The sequence below is a fragment of the Salvelinus fontinalis genome, unplaced genomic scaffold (assembly GCF_029448725.1).
Source record: "Salvelinus fontinalis isolate EN_2023a unplaced genomic scaffold, ASM2944872v1 scaffold_1381, whole genome shotgun sequence".
Lineage (NCBI taxonomy): Eukaryota > Metazoa > Chordata > Actinopteri > Salmoniformes > Salmonidae > Salvelinus > Salvelinus fontinalis.
The window spans coordinates 23,218-43,294 of record NW_026601590.1 but is presented as its reverse complement, the minus strand read 5'-3'; the positions used below and the strand labels follow the sequence as shown (position 1 = coordinate 43,294).

The window sequence follows — 20,077 nt, the reverse complement described above, 5'->3', positions numbered from 1 at the left end:
AAAACTCATGGTACCCCTTGACAGCTCATATCTGTGCGCGGCTGGAATTAGTGTACTAGTTTGCATTAAAACCTAAGAAGACAAGCAGAAACACTGTTAAAATGTTTTGCAATTGACTGCCATAGCCCTGAATAAAAAGTAAACATTGGCTCTTAATTACCACAAAACATGAAAGTGTTATGTTCTGTTAATTACTGATGTCCCCTTTAAGAACGGAGCACCCTTGGTCATGCGCAGTGTTGCTCTATGTTGTTCTTGTAAATAAACTTCAGTTAGTGTTAAACACGGCTGCTAGAATCTTGACTAGAACCAAAAAATGTGATCATATTACTCCAATGCTAGCCTCCCTACACTGGCTTCCTGTTAAGGCTAGGCCTGATTTCAAGGTTTTACTGCTAACCTAAAAAGCGTTACATGGGCTTGCTCCTATCTATCTTTCCGATTTGGTTCTGCCGTACATACCTACAGGTACGCTACGGTCACAAGACGCAGGCCTCTTAATTGTCCTAAGCAAACAGCTGGAGGCAGGGCTTTCTCCTATAGAGCTCCATTTTTATGGAATGGTCTGCCTATCCATGTGAGAGACGCACACTCTGTCTCAACCTTTAAGTCTTTATTGAAGACTCATCTCTTCAGTAGGTCCTATGATTGAGTGTAGTCTGGCCCAGGGGTGTGAAGGTGAACAGAAAGGCACTGGAGCGACAAACCACCCTTGCTGTCTCTGCCTGGCGGGTTCCCCTCTCTCCAATGGGATTATCTTGGGGGCCTTGAGCCCTAGGACCATGCCTCAGGACTACCTGGCCTGATGACTCCTTGCTGTCCACAGTCCACCTGGTCGTGCTGCTGCTGCTCCAGTTTCAACTGTTCTGCCTGCGGCTATGGAACCCTGACTTGTTCACCGGACCTGCTGTTTGACTCTCTCTCTCTCTACCGCACCTGCTGTCTCAAACTGTGTCTGATTGGCTATGAAAAGCCAACTGACATTTACTCCTGAGGTGCAGACCTGTTGCACCCTCTACAACCACTGTGATTATTATTATTTGACCCTGCTGGTCATCTATGTACATTTGAACATCTTGGCCATGTATTGTTATAATCTCCACCCGGCACAGCCAGAAGAGGACTGGCCACCCCTCATAGCCTGGTTCCTCTCTAGGTTTCTTCCTAGGTTCTGGCCTTTCTAGGGATTTTTTCCTAGCCATCGTGCTTCTTCATCTGCATTGCTTGCTGTTTGGGGTTTTAGGCTGGGTTTCTGTAAAGCACTTTGTGACATCGCCTGATGTAAAAAGGGCTTTATAAAAAAAAATTGATTGATACTTGTACTAACTAGCTTTAGTAAATGTGAAGCTCCAGTTCACTTCCTTGTATTCAGTCTTTCTTATTATATACATTAGTAATAAGAGCTAAAACACTACAATGGCGACAAGAATGATTACCTACATTGTGCATCACGAATGCAGACGGGGCTCGTAGAAAGAGAGGAACATTTCAACCCTGTAGCGCAGCAGCTAGCAACCAGTGATGACGAGGGGAGTGCAGATCAAAGACCCGCAGAGCCGGAGGTAAAGAGAATGGATAGCATCGAGTTTGATGACACGCAAGAAAAGGAGGCAACTTACATTGAACATCTGGACCAATACTTCATTGCAAACAACATTGTACCAGTGCTGTTGAGTTTGATTGGCCCCAAAACGTACAGTTTGCTAAGAGATCTGACTGCCTCTCTGAAGCCCTCCAATAAAACATTCACAGAGATTGTGGAGATATTGCAAAATCACCTAAACCACTCCTGATCGCGGAACGTTTTCATTTCCACAAGAGACACCAGAATGAGGGGAGGGTGTTAGTTTCTTCAACTCTGCTACATATGTACTGTCTGAGCGTTGCCAGTTTGGAGAGAACCTAAATTACACATTAAGGGAAAGATTTGTTTATGGACTGAAACATGAACACATTCAGAAATGTTTGCTCACAGAATCAGATCTCATTTTTGCAAAGACTGCAAATTGCAAATTGCTGTAGCTATGAAAATCGCGACCAAAGATGCAATTGAGTTGCATAAATACTGTCCTCCTCTCACAAACTTGCCTGCACAAGTTCTCACGCAGTCGACAGCACCCCCGTGTGGCCTAAAAATGCAACAGGGATGGTCAGAGCAGAGGACTGCCTTTTCAAAGACAAAATAGAAGGGGGACGTTCAAAGAACATGCAGAGCAAATTACAGTCACAACAGGAAAACTGAGAAAGTGAAAAGGCCTGTGAATGCACTAGCAGAGAACAGTGGCAGTGATTCAGTTGAACAATTCATTGGTACAATGGAGTTAAACACAGTGACTTCTCCCAGCAGTAGCGCAATATCGGTGACACCAGATATCGAAGGCACACCCCTCAAAATGGAGCTGGACACAGGATCTGCAGTGTCTATAATTTCCACAACTGTCTACAATGAGCACTTCAAGGATATCAAGCTGAAGAAAACAAATGTGTTGCTGAAGACCTACTCAGGAGAGAGATTGAGCCCAATGGGGGCGTTGCAGGTCAGGGTGAGCTATGGGGGGCAAACACAGCAGTTACAGCTGTATGTGGTGCCTGGAACTGACCCCCTATTTGTTCGCAGGGAATGGCTGTCTAAAATAAAGCTGAACTGGTGTGACTTGAAAATGCTCCACACATCCCAGCCTAAAAGGAAAGGCACAAACCAAACACTGGAACACTTGCTGAAGAAATATGCCACCGTTTTCAGTGATCAGATGGCAACAGTAAAAGGCTTCATAGCCAAACTCGTACTGGGAGATGATGCAACCCAAAATTCTGCAAAGCCAGATCTGTTCCATACTCCCTGAGACCAAAGGTGGAAGCGGAAATGGAACGCTTGCAAGATACAGGAATCCTGACGAAAGTGGACAGAAGCGAATGGGCCACGCCCATTGTTCCTATTGTAAGAAAAATGGTTGTGTTAACTGTGAAGGCTTACCTGCAGCTACCGGTTGAAGAGAGGTTCAAACAGTACCTGACAATAAACATACACAAAAGGTATATACAGGTATAACCGCCTGGTTTTTGGCAATGCATCGGCCCAACCATTTGGCAACAAACTATTGACCAGAGTTTGCAAGGAATCCCATGAACCCAGTGTATCGTAACAGGACGCACAGACAAAGAGCACCTGGCTAACCTGGAAGAGGTCCTGAGAAGACAAAGAGTACGGACTGCAGGCAAAATTACAGAAGTGTGAGTTCCTCAAAGACAAGATTGTCTTCTGTCGACATGAAATCGACCGCAATGGATTGCCCAAAACACAGGACCAAAATCAATGCAGTGGTAGAGGCACCACGACCGCAAAATGTGACTGAAGTGAGATCTTTCACTGGACAGATCAATTACAACAGAAGACTCCTCCCAAACCTTTCAGCAGTACTCCAGCCTCTCAATCAGCTCCTGGAAAATAACAGTACATGTCAGTGGACAGCAGTGTGAAAATGCGTTTAAAACTGCTCATCACAGCTGAACATGTCCAGATGCATTGAAGTTGGTTTGTGATGCGTCCCCTTATGGCTTAGCGACCATCCTTCACACACACTGAAAGATGGGTCAGAGAGGCCAGTGGATTTTGTATCACAAATGTTGAATGATGCAGAGAAAAACTACTCACAAATTGACAAAGAAGCACTGGCGCTAGTGTGGGGCGTCAAGAAATTCCACACCTATATGGCAAGAGTTTCACAATGGTTACGGATCACCAGCTGTTGATTTTCAGTCAAAAGAAAGGCATTTCGACAATGACAGCAGCCAGGTTACAGCGATACGCTTTGTTCCTTGCCGGTCACATGTATGTCACTGAGTTTATGCAGCCATCCCTCCACACAAATGCAGATGGATTACACACACTGTGCTGTACAAGAGAAAGACAAAGGCGTGTGGATGCAGTGGACACTTTTCATACCTCTCAGCTTGAGGCAGTACCTGTCAAATCAAATCAAATTGTATTTGTTGCATGCGGCGAATACAACAGCTTGGGGGTAGAAGCTGTTAAGGAGCCTTTTGGTCCTAGACATGGCGCTCCGGTACCGCTTGCCATGCAGTAGCAGAGAGAATAGTCTATGACTTGGTGACTGGAGGCTTTGACAAGTTTTAGGGCCTTCCTTTAACACAGCCTAGTATATACTGTAGGTCCTGGATGTCAGGAAGCTTGCCCCCAGTGATGTATTGGGCCGTACGCACTACCCTCTGTAGCACCCTACGGTCAGATGCCAAGCAGTTGCCATACCAGGCAGGGATGCAACCAGTCAGGATGCTCTCGATGGTGCAGCTGTAGAACTTTGAGGATCTGGGGACCCATGCCAAATCTTTTCAGTCTCCTGAGGGGGAAAAGGTGTTGTCTTGCCCTCTTCTCAACTGTCTTGGTGTGTTTGGACCATGATAGTTTGTTGGTGATGTGGACACCAAGGAACTTGAAACTCTCGACCCGCTCCACATCAGCCCCGTTGATGTTAATGGGGGCCTGTTCAGCCCTCCTTTTCCTGTAGTCCACGATCATCTCCTTTGTCTTGCTCACATTGAGGGAGAGGTTGTTGTTCTGGCACCACACTGCCAGGTCTCTGACCTCCTCACTATAGGCTGTCTCATCGTTATCGGTTGTGTCGTCAGCAAACTTGATGATGGTGTTGGAGTTGTGCTTGGCCACGCAGTCGTGGGTGAACAGGGAGTACAGGAGGGGACTAAGCACGCACCCCTGAGGGGCCCCAGTGTTGAGGATCAGCGTGGCAGATATTGTTGTTGCCTACCCTTACCACCTGGGGGCGGCCCATCACAAAGTCCAGGATCCAGTTGCAGAGGGAGGTGTTTAGTCGCAGGATCCTTAACGTAGTGATGAGCTTTGTGGGCACTATGGTGTTGAACAGGTTTCTCACATAGGTGTTCCTTTTGTCCAGGTGGGAAAGGGCAGTGTGGAGTGCGAATGAGATTGTGTCATCTGTGGATCTGTTGGGGCGGTATGCAAATTAGAGTGGGTCTAGGGTTTCCAGCATGATTGTGTTGATGTGAGCCATGACCAGCCTTTCAAAGCACTTCATGGCTACCGACGCTACCGACGTCTCTTTTTCATGAAGAGGGTGGGTGAGCACCATGCTCTTTCGGTAAGTTCTGAGTGCTACCGGATGGACCCCGGTGGGAGGAGCATATCTCTCCGCCCCAACCCTTCATTCCGAAGGTTCTGTCAGACAGGCATGTGAACATCCCTTTTATCCTGACTGCTTACGACCCCCCGGTAGTGAGGGGGAGTCTGGGCCTCCCTACGGGCATGCTGTGCCCTGTGAGGGCACTGGCTGCCTTTGTGGAGCAGACACGGTCAGTGAGAACAACAGACCAGCTCTTTGTCTGCTATGGTGAGAGAGTCCTGAGGGCTGGGTTATCAAAGCAGAGGCTCTCTCACTGGATTGTGGACACGATTAAGACAGCATACTGCCTGGCTGGCAGGCCAGTGCTGGGATCTGTGGGGGCACATTCAACATGAGGTGTGGCTGCGCTCTGGGCTCTACTGAGAGCCGACTGGCATAGCCCCTCGCTGATATCTGTGCTAGGCTTCCTCTTGCTGCCAGCTAGGCTTCCTCTTGCTCCTTTGCCAGGTACTATCGGATAAATGTGGCACCTCCCTCTGCGGTTGGTTCATTCGGCCCTGGGCGTCGCTGGGACCCGTTCCTCATTGACGGACCCTGCATCTCAGTCCCACGCTGGGACTTCCCTGCTGGCTGGCCAGGTCCCTCTAGCACCGACTAAATCTGGTACGGGTATACCAATATATTGGAGTGATCCAATATAGTGAAACATAACAAAAGTTACGTATGTGAGCTATATGGATCACTACAATTCTCTACGGTGCTAGAGGCTCCTCAAAAAGTATGTAGAGAACGTGTGTCGCGGCCATGGGGTCTATACACAGGGGCGGACCGCAGCCGTGACAGGTGTACACGGGAGTAAATCTGTAAATCCTCACCTCGGATGTATCCCTCTGCCATGGAGTGACACCAATATATTGGAGTGAACCATATAGCTCACATAACCGTGGTTTCATATGTAACCTTCGATGTTTGATGTGGGGATTGAGAGTCATCATACCGCAGAAATACAAACATTAGCTTTTGCAGCAACTACATGAAAGTTATGTTGTAATTGTCAAAATGAATCTGCTCGCGAGGAGCCACTTCTGGTGGCCCGGGCTGGATCAACAGATCGAAAACATGGCAAAGAACTGTAGCGGATGTTTGGAAACTCTTCACATGCCTGCTCCTGCCCCAGTCCACTTATGGGAATAGCACATTGCAGAGAATTCATGTGGACGCCGGCCCCTTTGAAAAGCTTCTGGTTATAGTTGATGCCAATTCCAAATGGACAGAGGTGTTTTGCACTGACTCCTCCACCTCAGCTCAGATTATAGTGTCTCAGAACAACTTTTACACGCTTCGGATTGGCTCTGCAGCTGGCTATTGACAAAGTGCAAGCTTTTGTAAGTGAGTTTTCAAGATTCATGTCAGCCGGGAGCGCCATCTCCGAACAGTACAGGAAGTGATGGTGCGAGATTACAGAAGGGGAAGGAAATGGACAAGAGGGACCGTACACGCACAAACGGGACCCAGAACTTACCAGGTTCAAGTGAACCGAGACATAATGTGGCGGCGTCACATTAACCAAATGCATTCCACGGAAAACAGCACAACAATCGAGAGAGAACAGGCACAGAGAGCTCCTGAGAGTGACACACAGGGAACTGTAGAGGACGGTGGGGCAGTAAAGAGACCCCAGGCTGAAAGAAGGGAAAGTGTGGATGAAGGTGCTGCTATAGCAGAAACTATTATGGACCAAGCATACACTGCAGATGTGCAGGAGACTCCAGACAATCCAAGGCGATACTCAGAACGAAGACACCAGACAGACTGGACTTATAAACAAACAAACAAACAAAAATGAACTGTTCAAGTTCATATCAAAAGATGCAAAATAACTACAACAAGTTCTGGAAAATGTTTCAGTTGTGGTTTGGTAGAAGTAACTCTGATTGTATAAGAGAAGGAATGTCATCTTCTGTTAATTACTGATATCTCCTTTAAGAACAGAGCACCGTACTTGCACTAACTAGCTTTAGCAAATGTGAAACTCCAGTTCACTTCCTTGTATTGGAGACTTTCTTATTATATCCATTAGTAATAAGAGCTACGACACTACAAAATGGTTGGGTCATGAGAATCTTCAGATATCAAAATGGGGTCATGTTTCAAAAAAGTCCAGAAACCCCTCCATAGGTCAGAGTGTGGTCAGTAAAAGGGAGATGAAGGCAGCTAGCTACAGTACTCACCATCAGCACAGCGAAGTTAGTGGTGTGATTACAGAAACAACGCAGGCCGTCTTCTGAGTGGTTGACTTTGTAGCAGCCAAAGGTGCTCCAGTCTATCAACGTGTAGTTCCATGACACGCAGGCAAAGTCATAGAGGGAGGCGTTAGGGACAGCCTGAGAAGTGAGAACAGAAACAAACTCACTGAAAATCCTTCAGAAAAACACATGCATTCACAGTACTCATCTTTTTTCAAATCTAAGTCAATTGTGAAGTCTAACAGGTTTAAGTAAATGTGGGAAAGAAGAAATACCAATTATGATAGATTGTATTATGTACAAGACTGTAGCAGATGTAGCGGATAAGCATCAATGGAGAACTTCGATCATGGGTGTCAAACATGTGACTTAGATAATGAATAACTGTGTTTATTGATTCCATCAGAAATCTTACTGTGGGCTTGAAGAGCATCTCAACATGTAACCCAGACACCTGTCCCAGGTTAGCAGAGATGACCCTTCTGCTGGTTCCTGAAGAAGCTCTGAAAGCCCTGGACCTGAAGAACCGGTCGTTTTGGTAGAGTACAAAACCAATGGAGTGGTTTGTGTTTTTACTACGTGAAACTGAGTGGAGTGAGAGAGAGGGGAGAGAGGGAGGGAGAAAGAGAGATTGTTGTTCATATCAGGACTTCATATACATGAGTAGCTTGACCTTGCCTTGAGGGCTTATCTCGATAGTGACTCTAAATCTAAATGTTTGGAGACGACAAAGAGCAGTAAGCTCTCTTGGTGAAAGTGGTACAAGGAAATTGAAGCTTGAATTTATACACTATGTTTGCATACCAACATTGGCTCACCTGATGGGAATTCTATGACAATCTGGACATCAGTAGAACCTCCTTTGTCAGCTATCAGTTCAGAGGTATTAGTGTTGAGATGAATTCTGTTGGCCACAAAATTACCAGATCTTCCTGGAGAAGGAGATTCATTTTATTTAGCAATTTAAAGCAGAACAATATATTGTTACTTCTGTACCACAGAAGGTGGGTGGCACATTACTTTGGGAGGACGGGCTCATGGTAACGGCTGAAGCAGAATAAGTGGAATTGTATCAAATACATCAATGTGTTTTATGCCATTCCATTCGCTCCGTTCCAGCCATTAATATGAGCCATCTTCAGCCACCACAGTTCTGTAGTACAACAAATTAAATCCATACCAAACCTTACTGACCAACAGAAGAGAAACATTAGAAAAATGAGAAGTTTTACCCAGTCTGTCAACACAGATATAAACTATCACTTTAAATGCCAGTATGTAGGTTCACTAGCAGTCTCACTCACCAGTCAGAGCAGTAAACTGGATCCCTACTGAGTCACTTGGTACTTGGACAGACTGGACTACCAGGTTGGGCTGAACCACCAAGGACACATTATTGTGCTGGTCCAGGGAAAACTTCTCCAGGGTCTCTGTGAGCCTGGGAGAGAAACACAGAAAAACATTAGTTTACATGCACCATGCAGACACGCAGAGGCACACGTACACCCATACACTCAAGCATATACAGAAATACACACCACCATGCATGCACACACACACACACACACACACACACACACACACACACACACACACACACACACACACACACACACACACACACACACACACACACACACACACACACACACACACACACACACACACACACACACACACACACACACACACACACACACACACACACACACACACACACACTCCAGTACTTTTGGACAGCGTCTCTCTCCTGTGAACTCTCCTCACTGGAATTCAGCAGCTGACTGATGGTTGTTACAGCTGCCACTGCGATGTCCTGCAACATGATCAAAACCAGGGGATGACCCTCAAGTGTTCAAATCACTGCAGTAACAACCTCACGTTTCTCTCCAGAACATGTCATAGTACGACTTGATTTCAAAACATGTTTTACCTCTGTGATATTTGCAGACAGAAGCAGTGTGTTAGCTATCTGAGCTGCTGTGGTAATGTTGTCAGCTGACAGCTGCTCTGGTCGAGAGGTCAGGATCTGAGTACTGAAGGCTAAGTCTAGTAAATCACCTGAACTACTGGAGATCTGAATAGAGACAGACAAGGATTTATATTTTATTTTAGTATTGTTTTTCAACAGAACATTTTATAAGTGGCAGCAACATGCTGAACTGTGAGTACATTTGGATATTAAATTGCCAGTACTAACTAAACTCAGCAAAAAAAATAAACAGCCTCTCGCTGTCAACTGCGTTTATTTTCAGCAAACTTAACATGTGTAAATATTTGTATGAACATAACAAGATTCAACAACTGAGACATAAATTGAACAAGTTCCACAGACATGTGACTAACAGAAATTGAATAATGTGTCCCTGGACAAAGGGGAGTTCAAAATCAAAAGTAACAGTCAGTAGCTGGTGTGGCAACCAGCTGCATTAAGTACTGCAGTGCATCTCCTCCTCATGGACTGCACGAGATTTGCTAGTTCTTGCTGTGAGATGTTACCCCACTCTTCCACAAAGGCACGCAAGTTCCCGGACATTTCTGGGGGGAATGGCCCTATCCCTCACCCTCCAATCTAACAGGTCCCAGACGTGCTCAATGGGATTGAGATCCGAGCTCTTCGCTGGCCATGGCAGAACACTGACATTCCTGTCTTGCAGGAAATCACGCACAGAATGAGCATTATGGCTGGTGGCATTGTCATGCTGGAGGGTCATGTCAGGATGAGACTGCAGGAAGGGTACCACATGAGGGAGGAGGATGTCTTCCCTGTAACGCACAGCATTGAGATTGCCTGCAATGACAACAAGCACAGTCCCATGATGCTGTGACACACCGCCCCAGACCATGACGGACCCTCCACCTCCAAATCGATCCTACTCCAGAGTACAGGCCTCGGTGTAACGCTCATTCCTTCGACGATAAACGCGAATCCGACCATCACCCCTGGTGAGACAAAACCGTGACTCGTCAGTGAAAGCACTTTTTGCCAGTCCTGTCTGGTCCAGCGATGGTGAGTTTGTGCCCATAGGCGACGTTGTTGCCGGTGATGCCTTACAACAGGCCTACAAGCCCTCAGTCCAGCCTCTCTCAGCCTATTGCGGACAGTCTGAGCACTGATGGAGGGATTGTGCGTTCCTGGTGTAACTCAGGCAGTTGTTGTTGCCATCCTGTACCTGTCCCGCAGGTGTGATGTTCGGATATACCGATCCTGTGCAGGTGTTGTTACACGTGGTCTGCCATTGCGAGGACGATCAGCTATCTGTCCTGTCTCCCTGTAGCGCTGTCTTAGGTGTCTCACAGTATGGACATTGCAATTTATTGCCTTGGCCACATCTGCAGTCCTCATGCCTCCTTGCAGCATGCCTAAGGCACGTTCACGCAGATGAGCAGGGACCCTGGGCATCTTTCTTTTGGTGTTTTTCAGTCAGTAGAAAGGCCTCTTTAGTGTCCTAAGTTTTCATAACTGTGAACTTAATTGCCTACCATCTGTAAGCTGTTAGTGTCTTAACAACCGTTCTACAGGTGCATGTTCATGAATTGTTTATGGTTCATTGAACAAGCATGGGAAACAGTGTTTAAACCCTTTACATTGAAGATCTGTGAAGTTATTTGGATTTTTACGAATTATCTTTGGAAGACAGGATCCTGAAAAAGGGATGTTTCTTTTTTTGCTGAGTTTATGTGGCTCAGTTGGTAGAGAATGGCACTGGCAACGCCAGGTTCGATTCCCACAGGGGACAAGTATGAAAATGTATGCACTCACTACTATAAGTCACTCTGGATAAGAGCGTCTACTAAATGTAAAAATAAAATGTTACGTAAAACACAAGAAATAAAAAAATCATGTTTCTCATCACCTGTTAAGCAGAATAAAGGAACAGAATAGATGATCTGAAGGTAAGAGCCAGTTGTTACTGATCTCCAGACTGTAAGATCCACTCCTCATAATGATGACTGTAACTGACCTGAAGAACGCTAAATCAAGACTAGTCATAAATCAAGATAATAAAAAAATATACCTTGACTTACATTTCCTTGAATGTCACTGAGGGTTAATTCACACTGCAGCTCGTGAGGAGGACCAAACATCGGAGATCCAGTGTCATTCAAACATCTTGCTGAGGCTTTTGGTAAACCGGCTGGAGGAACCAAGATAAAAAGATACTCAAGATTTTGTGTTACCTATTACAACATTAATTAGGACTGTAAAAGACGAATACATTTTTGTCATTTCAGGTGAATAAAAGTAACATACCACTGATTGTCTTCTTATCACATAACTCTTCTGAATAAGCAGACCAGCCAACCGTTGTTCTTGGGAAGGAAAAATCACCAATGATGGTGGAATTGCAGAAATTCCCTATCGAAGGAAAATGCATTTCAACATGGACCAAATGTATGACTGCAAACGTGAAGTATACATTCTGAATGTGAGATCCAAGGAATAATGTTGTGGACTGTGAATGTGAAATCTAGGGTAAGCTATAGTAGTGGAGTGGTGTGTACTCTGAATGTGAGATGCAGGGTTAGGTGTAGTATTGTAGTGGTGTGTACTGTGAATATGAGATCCAGGGTTAGGTATAGTATTGTAGTGGTGTGTACTGTGAATGTGAGATCCAGGGTTAGGTATAAAAGTGTAGTGGTGTGTACTGTGAATGTGAGATCCAGGGTTAGGTATAAAAGTGTAGTGGTGTGTACTGTGAATGTGAGATCCAGGGTTAGGTATAGTATTGTAGTATTGTGGAGGAGTCTGAATGTGAGATCCAGGGTTAGGTATAGTAGTGTAATATTGTGGAGGAGTCTGAATGGTAGATCCAGGGTTAGGTATAGTAGTGTAATATTGTGGAGGAGTCTGAATGTGAGATCCAGGGTTAGGTATAGTAGTGTAATATTGTGGAGGAGTCTGAATGGTAGATCCAGGGTTAGGTATAGTAGTGTAATATTGTGGAGGAGTCTGAATGGTAGATCCAGGGTTAGGTATAGTAGTGTAATATTATGCAGGAGTCTGAATGGTCGATCCAGGGTTAGGTATAGTAGTGTAGTATTGTGGAGAAGTCTGAATGGTCGATCCAGGGTTAGGTATAGTAGTGTAGTATTGTGGAGGAGTCTGAATGGTAGATCCAGGGTTAGGTATAGTAGTGTAGTATTGTGCAGGAGTCTGAATGGTAGATCCAGGGTTAGGTATAGTAGTGTAGTATTGTGTAGTGGAGTCTGAATGGTAGATCCAGGGTTAGGTATAGTGTAAGTGCGTATTTACGTACCTTCTGAACAGGTCTCTCCAGTCCACTCATCAGGACAGATACAGACTCCATTCTGCAGCTCACCACCATTGATACAGACCAGAGGAGGGATTGTGGTGGTAGAGGTGGAGATGGTGGTGGTGGTAGAGGTGGTAGGAGAGGTGGTGGTGGTGTTAGATGTGGTGGTAGAGGTGGTGGTGGAGGTGGTGTTAGACATGGTGGGAGAAGTGGTGGTGGAGTTGGTGTTAGAGATGATAGGAGAGGTGGTGGTGGTGTTGGTGTTAGACATGGTGTTAAAGATGGTAGGAGAGGTGGTGGTGGTGGTGTTAGAGATGGTAGGAGAGGTGGTGGTGGTGGTGCTAGAGGTGGTGGGGAGACTGATACTGGTGACAGGGATAGAGGTAGGGTAACCAGTAGTTGGAAGAACAGTAGTATTTATGTAACCAGTAGCTGGAGGATCAGTAGTAGTTAGGTAACCAGTAGTTGGATGACCAGTAGTTGGAGTGTCGGAAGTTGGAGGGGCACTAGCTGAAGAATCAGGCGTTAAAGGGGCAGTAGTAGTTAGGTAACCAGTAGTTAGGTAACCAGTAGTTGTAAGAACAGTAGTATGTATGTAACCAGTAGCTGGAGGATCAGTAGTAGTTAGGTAACCAGTAGTTGGATGACCAGTAGTTGGAGTGTCGGTAGTTGGAGGGGCACTAGCTGAAGAATCAGGCGTTAAAGGGGTAGTAGTAGTTGGGGTAGTTATGTTAATGATGGTTGGAATGGCAGATGATATGGTGAGATTCCCCTGTGATAAAGAGACTTTAAAAAAGATAATTAACTCAGTAAACCACATAAACAAGGATACATAGTGTCAGTTCCTATAAGCATAGAAGATGATCCATGCTGTTCCAGTTTCATTGTGTCTGCATCAGTGTAGAAATGTTTCCTACTGTACTTTATGAGAGAAAGAAGTCATTATCGCTGCCAATAAACGGTAGAGAGTTGATAGCAAAAGCTACTCTGTTATCAACTGTATCTGAGACCTGACAGTAGTCTATTCACAGTATGTAAACAGTGTCTTATCAGTAAATCGAAAGTGTTTGGACTAAAATAAAGTCTGAAACAATGTCTTCATTGATGCTATTGTATCCCTCACAGCAAACAGACAAAACCTAAATCAATAATTTCCTAAAAATCGAACTTTAAAATTAAATAAACCAAACTGTAAAAACAGTACGGTTATATATGGGCAATAATCAATTGATAAGTTAAATGCATCATACATTTTTGCACATCTGAATTGAAAGCAATTTTCCAACATAATTTTCCATCACAGAAGACTCTTAACAACAGCATCATAAACTGAGTATAAAAAACATTAGGAACACCTTCCTGATATTGAGTTGCACCTCCACACACTTTCGCCCTCAGAACAGCCTCAACTCGTCAGGACTTGGACTCTACAAGGTGTCGAAAGGGATGCTGGCCCATTTTGACTCCAATGCTTCCAACAGTTGTGTCAAGTTGGCTGGATGTCCTTTGGGTGGTGAACCATTCTTGATACACACAGGAAACTGTTGAGCGTGACAAACCCAGCAGCGTTGCAATTCTTGAACAAAAACGGTGGGCCTGGCACCTATTTCCATACCTGTTCAAAGGGACTTAAATCTTTTGTCTTGCCCATTCACCCACTTAATGGAACACATACACAATCCATGTCTCAATTGTCTCAAGGCTTTAAAATCCTTCTTTAACCTGTCTCCCCCCCTCATCTACATTGATTGAAGTAAATTTAACAAGTGACATTAATAAAGCATCATTGCTTTCACCTGGATTCACCTGGCCAAACTGTCATGGAAAGAGCAGGTGATCTTAATGTTTTGTACACTCAGTGTAGTCTGAACATCTTAAATCACCCTGAATGAATCAAATATAGAGCAAGTCTTACCTGTAGCAAAGACAGCCATAATCCATAGCTCCTTCATCTCTGCTGTTTCCAGTCACCCAGTGTCAGCAGACTGCACATTATTAGGACGTCTGTTGGTCTAATGCTGTGCTGCTCTCCACCTGTCACAGAGACTGCAGTAACGTGCAGATACCAGTTAATGATTTACTATTTAAATTAAGGGGGAAGTACTGTACATTGGCTCCAGCACAACTCACATTGTCAACAGGATCAGTAAAGACACACACAAATAAGTCAGCTATGTGACAGGATGAATACAATGGACCAGTCAACCAATAGCATTACCCTTCTCTATGCAAAACATTCTTGGTTGCAGCAGGGAAGGTACAGTACAGTTCATGTTTTGGTAAACAGAAAATATTTTTTTCCACTAGATCAGGTGTAATTAGATCTCCTGATTAGAGTTGAAGAAAGTAATGGAAGTGTCTTGGAGGTCTGGATTAGAATGTGAGGACACTAGAGGGTAGACTTCTCTAGAACAGGGTTTCCCAAACTCAGTCCTGGGGCCCTCCTGGGTGAATGTTTTGTTTTTTGCCCAAGCACTACACAGTTAATTAACATAACCAACTCATCATCAAGATTTGGATTTTTGAATCAAACGACATTGAAATGACTTAAACCACATCAAAACTGTGATCAAATTATAATGGACCTACATGTATAGTCACTTCACTCTGTCTAGCTTGGTAAAAGTAATCGAAACAAAAGCTAGACAGTCAGGGAGCCTGTAATATTCCAAAATCGATGGATAGAGGAAGAGTTTGAGCAAATGTTGACTGCGAGGAAGTACTGTATCTAAATGGGGGTCATCGCTGTTGGGTCACCTGACAGGTACTCGCCACCCTGAGTATTCTGGGAGCTGGATGGTACCGCAATCGCTACTCCTTCTTCCTCCAAGGAACTCAGAACCAGAATCCTCTTTATTCACCAAATAATTTTGCATGTACAGGAATCTGAGTCTGTGAAATGGTGCTGCCACAATAAACAGAATATACAGACAATAAACAAACAGATTATATACGGACAATATATATATACATATACATATACACATAGTACCAGTCAAATAAACATATATACTGTATATAGACACATAATTAATTTAGACTACAGACCAGGCAACAAAAAAAAAATGACAGACTACACAATAACCACCAGGCTAAAAACTACAGACTACACAATAACCACCAGGCTAAAACTACAGATTACACTATAAACACCAGGATTAAAAACTACAGACTACACTATAAACACCAGGATAAAAACTACAGACTACACTATAAACACCAGGATAAAAACTACAGACTACACTATAAACACCAGGATAAAAACTACAGACTACACTATAAACACCAGGATAAAAACTATAGACTACAATATAAACACCAGAATAAAAACTACAGACTACACTATAAACACCAGGATAAAAACTACAGACTACACTATAAACACCAGGATAAAAACTACAGACTACACTATAAACACCAGGATAAAAACTACAGACTACACTATAAACACCAGGATAAAAACTACAGACTACACTATAAACACCAGGATAAAAACTACAGACTACACAATAACCACCAGGCTAAAACTACAGACTACACTATAAACACCAAGATAAAAACTACAGACTACACTATAAACACCAGGATAAAAACTACATACTACACTATAAACACCAAGATAAAAACTACAGACTACACTATAAACACCAGTATAAAAACTACAGACTACACTATAAACACCAGGATAAAAACTACAGACTACACTATAAACACCAAGATAAAAACTACAGACTACACTATAAACACCAGGATAAAAACTACAGACTACACTATAAACACCAGGATAAAACTACAGACTACACTATAAACACCAGGATAAAAACTACAGACTACACTATAAACACCAAGATAAAAACTACAGACTACACTATAAACACCAGGATAAAAACTACAGACTACACTATAAACACCAAGATAAAAACTACAGACTACACTATAAACACCAGGATAAAAACTACAGACTACACTATAAACACCAGGATAAAAACTACAGACTACACTATAAACACCAGGATAAAAACTACAGACTACACTATAAACACCAAGATAAAAACTACAGACTACACTATAAACACCAGGATAAAAACTACAGACTACACAATAACCACCAGGCTAAAAACTACAGACTACACAATAACCACCAGGCTAAAAACTACAGACTACACTATAAACACCAGGATAAAAACTACAGACTACACTATAAACACCAAGATAAAAACTACAGACTACACTATAAACACCAAGATAAAAACTACAGACTACACTATAAACACCAGGATAAAAACTACAGACTACACTATAAACACCAAGATAAAAACTACAGACTACACTATAAACACCAGGCTAAAAACTACAGACTACACTATAAACACCAGGATAAAAACTACAGACTACACTATAAACACCAGGATAAAAACTACAGACTACACTATAAACACCAGGCTAAAAACTACAGACTACACTATAAACACCAGGCTAAAAACTACAGACTACACTATAAACACCAGGTTAAAAACTACAGACTACACTATAAACACCAGGCTAAATACTACAGACTACACTTTAAACACCAGGCTAAAAACTACAGACTACACTATAAACACCAGGATAAAAACTACAGACTACACTATAAACACCAGGATAAAAACTACAGACTACACTATAAACACCAGGATAAAAACTACAGACTACACTATAAACACCAGAATAAAAACTACAGACTACACTATAAACACCAGGATAAAAACTACAGACTACACTATAAACACCAGGATAAAAACTACAGACTACACTAGCCAGCCACCACAACAATAGACTGTTCTCTCTACTTCCCGCATGTCAAGCGGTACTGGAGTGCCAAGTCTAGGACAAAAAGGCTTCTCAACAGTTTTACCCCCAAGCCATAAGATTCCTGAACAGGTAAACAAATGGCTACCCAAACTATTTGCACTGTGTGCCCCCCCCCAACCCCTCTTTTACACTGCTGCTACTCTGTTTATCACGTATGCATAGTCACTTTAACTATACATTCATGTACATACTACCTCAATTGGCCTGACCAACCAGTGCTCCCGCACATTGGCTAACCGGGCTATCTGCATTGTGTCCTGCCACCTTCCGCCAACCCCTCTTTTACGCTACTGCTACTCTCTGTTCATCATATATGCATAGTCACTTTAACCATATCTACACGTACATACTACCTCAATCAGCCCGACTAACCGGTGTCTGTATATAGCCTCGCTACTGTTATTTTTCACTGTCTTTTTACTGTTGTTTTTATTTTTTTACTTACCTATTGTTCACCTAATACCTTTTTTGCACTGTTGGTTAGAGCCTGTAAGTAAGCATTTCACTGTTTCACCTGTTGTATTCGGCACACATGACAAATAAACCTTGATTTGATTTGAAACAACAGGCTGGCAGCAAGTCATCAACTGAGAGGTCAAGTTAATGAGTTAGTGCGACTATGTGACAGACAAAACAGGACGCCAGTGATTTGAATAATGTGGTATAAAGTAAACATGGTGGGTGGCATAAGTAAACAAGAAACCTTTCAACACAATGGATCGTTCTTTTAGTTTTTTACAACTTTTAAAATTGCTGTTTGCCATTGATGAAAGCATGCAATACAAACATTGATAGGGAAATGCTTTTACAGTATTAGTTATAACATTTTATACAGCAATTGCCCCAATTGGTAATACAGTACAGTTCATTTGAGAGATATCATCAGCTCCAGCTCGTGGCTTCAGCCAACCAGACTGTCCCCATGCACCCCACACTCTGCCCATGCACTGACCATGCATCCTGTGATTGGTCAGATGCTCCTAGCTAGCCCAACACTGGCAAGTCTGTTCCATTGCATGGTCTCTCAAGCGTATCAGTATTAACCGCAAGATAACACACAAAGACTTGATAAAAGCAAATGAGATGTTTATGCAAATATGTTTCTAGTACAAGAGGGTGCTGTCCGTATGTAGCGGGTGTGTCCTGTCCTGAGGGAGCAGGTGTGTCCTGTCCTGATGGGGCGGGTGTGTCCTGTCCTGATGGGGCGGGTGTGTTCTGTCCTAATGCAGCTGGTGTGTTCTGTCCTGATGGGGCGGGTGTGTTCTGTCCTGATGGGGCGGGTGTGTTCTGTCCTGATGGGGCGGGTGTGTCCTGTCCTGATGGGGCGGGTGTGTTCTGTCCTGATGGGGCGGGTGTGTTCTGTCCTGATGGGGCGGGTGTGTTCTGTCCTGATGGGGCGGGTGTGTTCTGTCCTGATGGGGTAGGTGTGTTCTGTCCTGATGGGGCGGGTGTGTTCTGTCCTGATGGGGCGGTTGTGTTCTGTCCTGATGGGGCGGGTGTGTCCTGTCCTGATGGGGCAGCTGTTTTCTGTCCTGATGGGGCGGGTGTGTCCTGTCCTGATGGGGCGGGTGTGTTCTGTCCTGATGGGGCGGCTGTTTTCTGTCCTGATGGGGCGGGTGTGTCCTGTCCTGATGGGGCGGCTGTTTTCTGTCCTGATGGGGCAGGTGTGTTCTGTCCTGATGGGGCGGGTGTGTCCTGTCCTGATGGGGCGGGTGTGTTCTGTCCTGATGGTGCAGCTGTGTTCTGTCCTGATGGGGCGGGTGTGTTCTGTCCTGATGGGGCGGGTGTGTTCTGTCCTGATGGGGCAGCTGTTTTCTGTCCTGATGGGGCAGCTGTTTTCTGTCCTGATGGGGCGGGTGTGTTCTGTCCTGATGGGGCAGGTGTGTTCTGTCCTGATGGGGCGGGTGTGTCCTGTCCTGATGGGGCAGGTGTGTTCTGTCCTGATGGGGCGGCTGTTTTCTGTCCTGATGGGGCGGGTGTGTCCTGTCCTGATGGGGCGGGTGTGTTCTGTCCTGATGGGGTGGGTGTGTTCTGTCCTGATGGGGCGGGTGTGTTCTGTCCTGATGGGGCGGGTGTGTCCTGTCCTGATGGGGCGGGTGTGTTCTGTCCTGATGGGGCGGGTGTGTTCTGTCCTGATGGGGCGGGTGTGTTCTGTCCTGATGGGGCGGGTGTGCTCTGTCCTGATGGGGCGGGTGTGCTCTGTCCTGATGGGGCGGGTGTGTTCTGTCCTGATGGGGCGGGTGTGTTCTGTCCTGATGGGGCGGGTGTGTTCTGTCCTGATGGGGCGGGTGTGTCCTGTCCTGATGGGGCGGGTGTGCTCTGTCCTGATGGGGCGGGTGTGCTCTGTCCTGATGGGGCGGGTGTGTTCTGTCCTGATGGGGCGGGTGTGTTCTGTCCTGATGGGGCGGGTGTGTCCTGTCCTGATGGGGCGGGTGTGTTCTGTCCTGATGGGGCGGGTGTGTTCTGTCCTGATGGGGCGGGTGTGTCCTGTCCTGATGCAGCAGGTGTGTTCTGTCCTGATGGGGCGGGTGTGTTCTGTCCTGATGGGGCAGGTGTGTTCTGTCCTGATGGGGCAGCTGTTTTCTGTCCTGATGGGGCAGGTGTG

General features: G+C 44.8%; 1 protein-coding gene across 1 annotated transcript; it reads right to left on the bottom strand.

The window, feature by feature from the left end:
* Positions 1 to 7,193: 7,193 nt before the first annotated feature.
* On the bottom strand, positions 7,194 to 14,649 carry LOC129849193 (adhesion G-protein coupled receptor G7-like). The gene is made up of 11 exons (XM_055916154.1): positions 14,537 to 14,649; positions 12,625 to 13,407; positions 11,619 to 11,723; positions 11,393 to 11,502; positions 9,297 to 9,440; positions 9,094 to 9,179; positions 8,668 to 8,801; positions 8,182 to 8,295; positions 7,779 to 7,948; positions 7,349 to 7,501; positions 7,194 to 7,214 (listed from the first exon to the last, which is right to left on the bottom strand). The coding sequence occupies exons 1-11, from the start codon at positions 14,571 to 14,573 to the stop codon at positions 7,194 to 7,196; spliced, it is 1,857 nt and encodes a 618-aa protein (XP_055772129.1). The 5' UTR covers positions 14,574 to 14,649.
* Between the last annotated feature and the right edge of the window lie 5,428 nt (positions 14,650 to 20,077).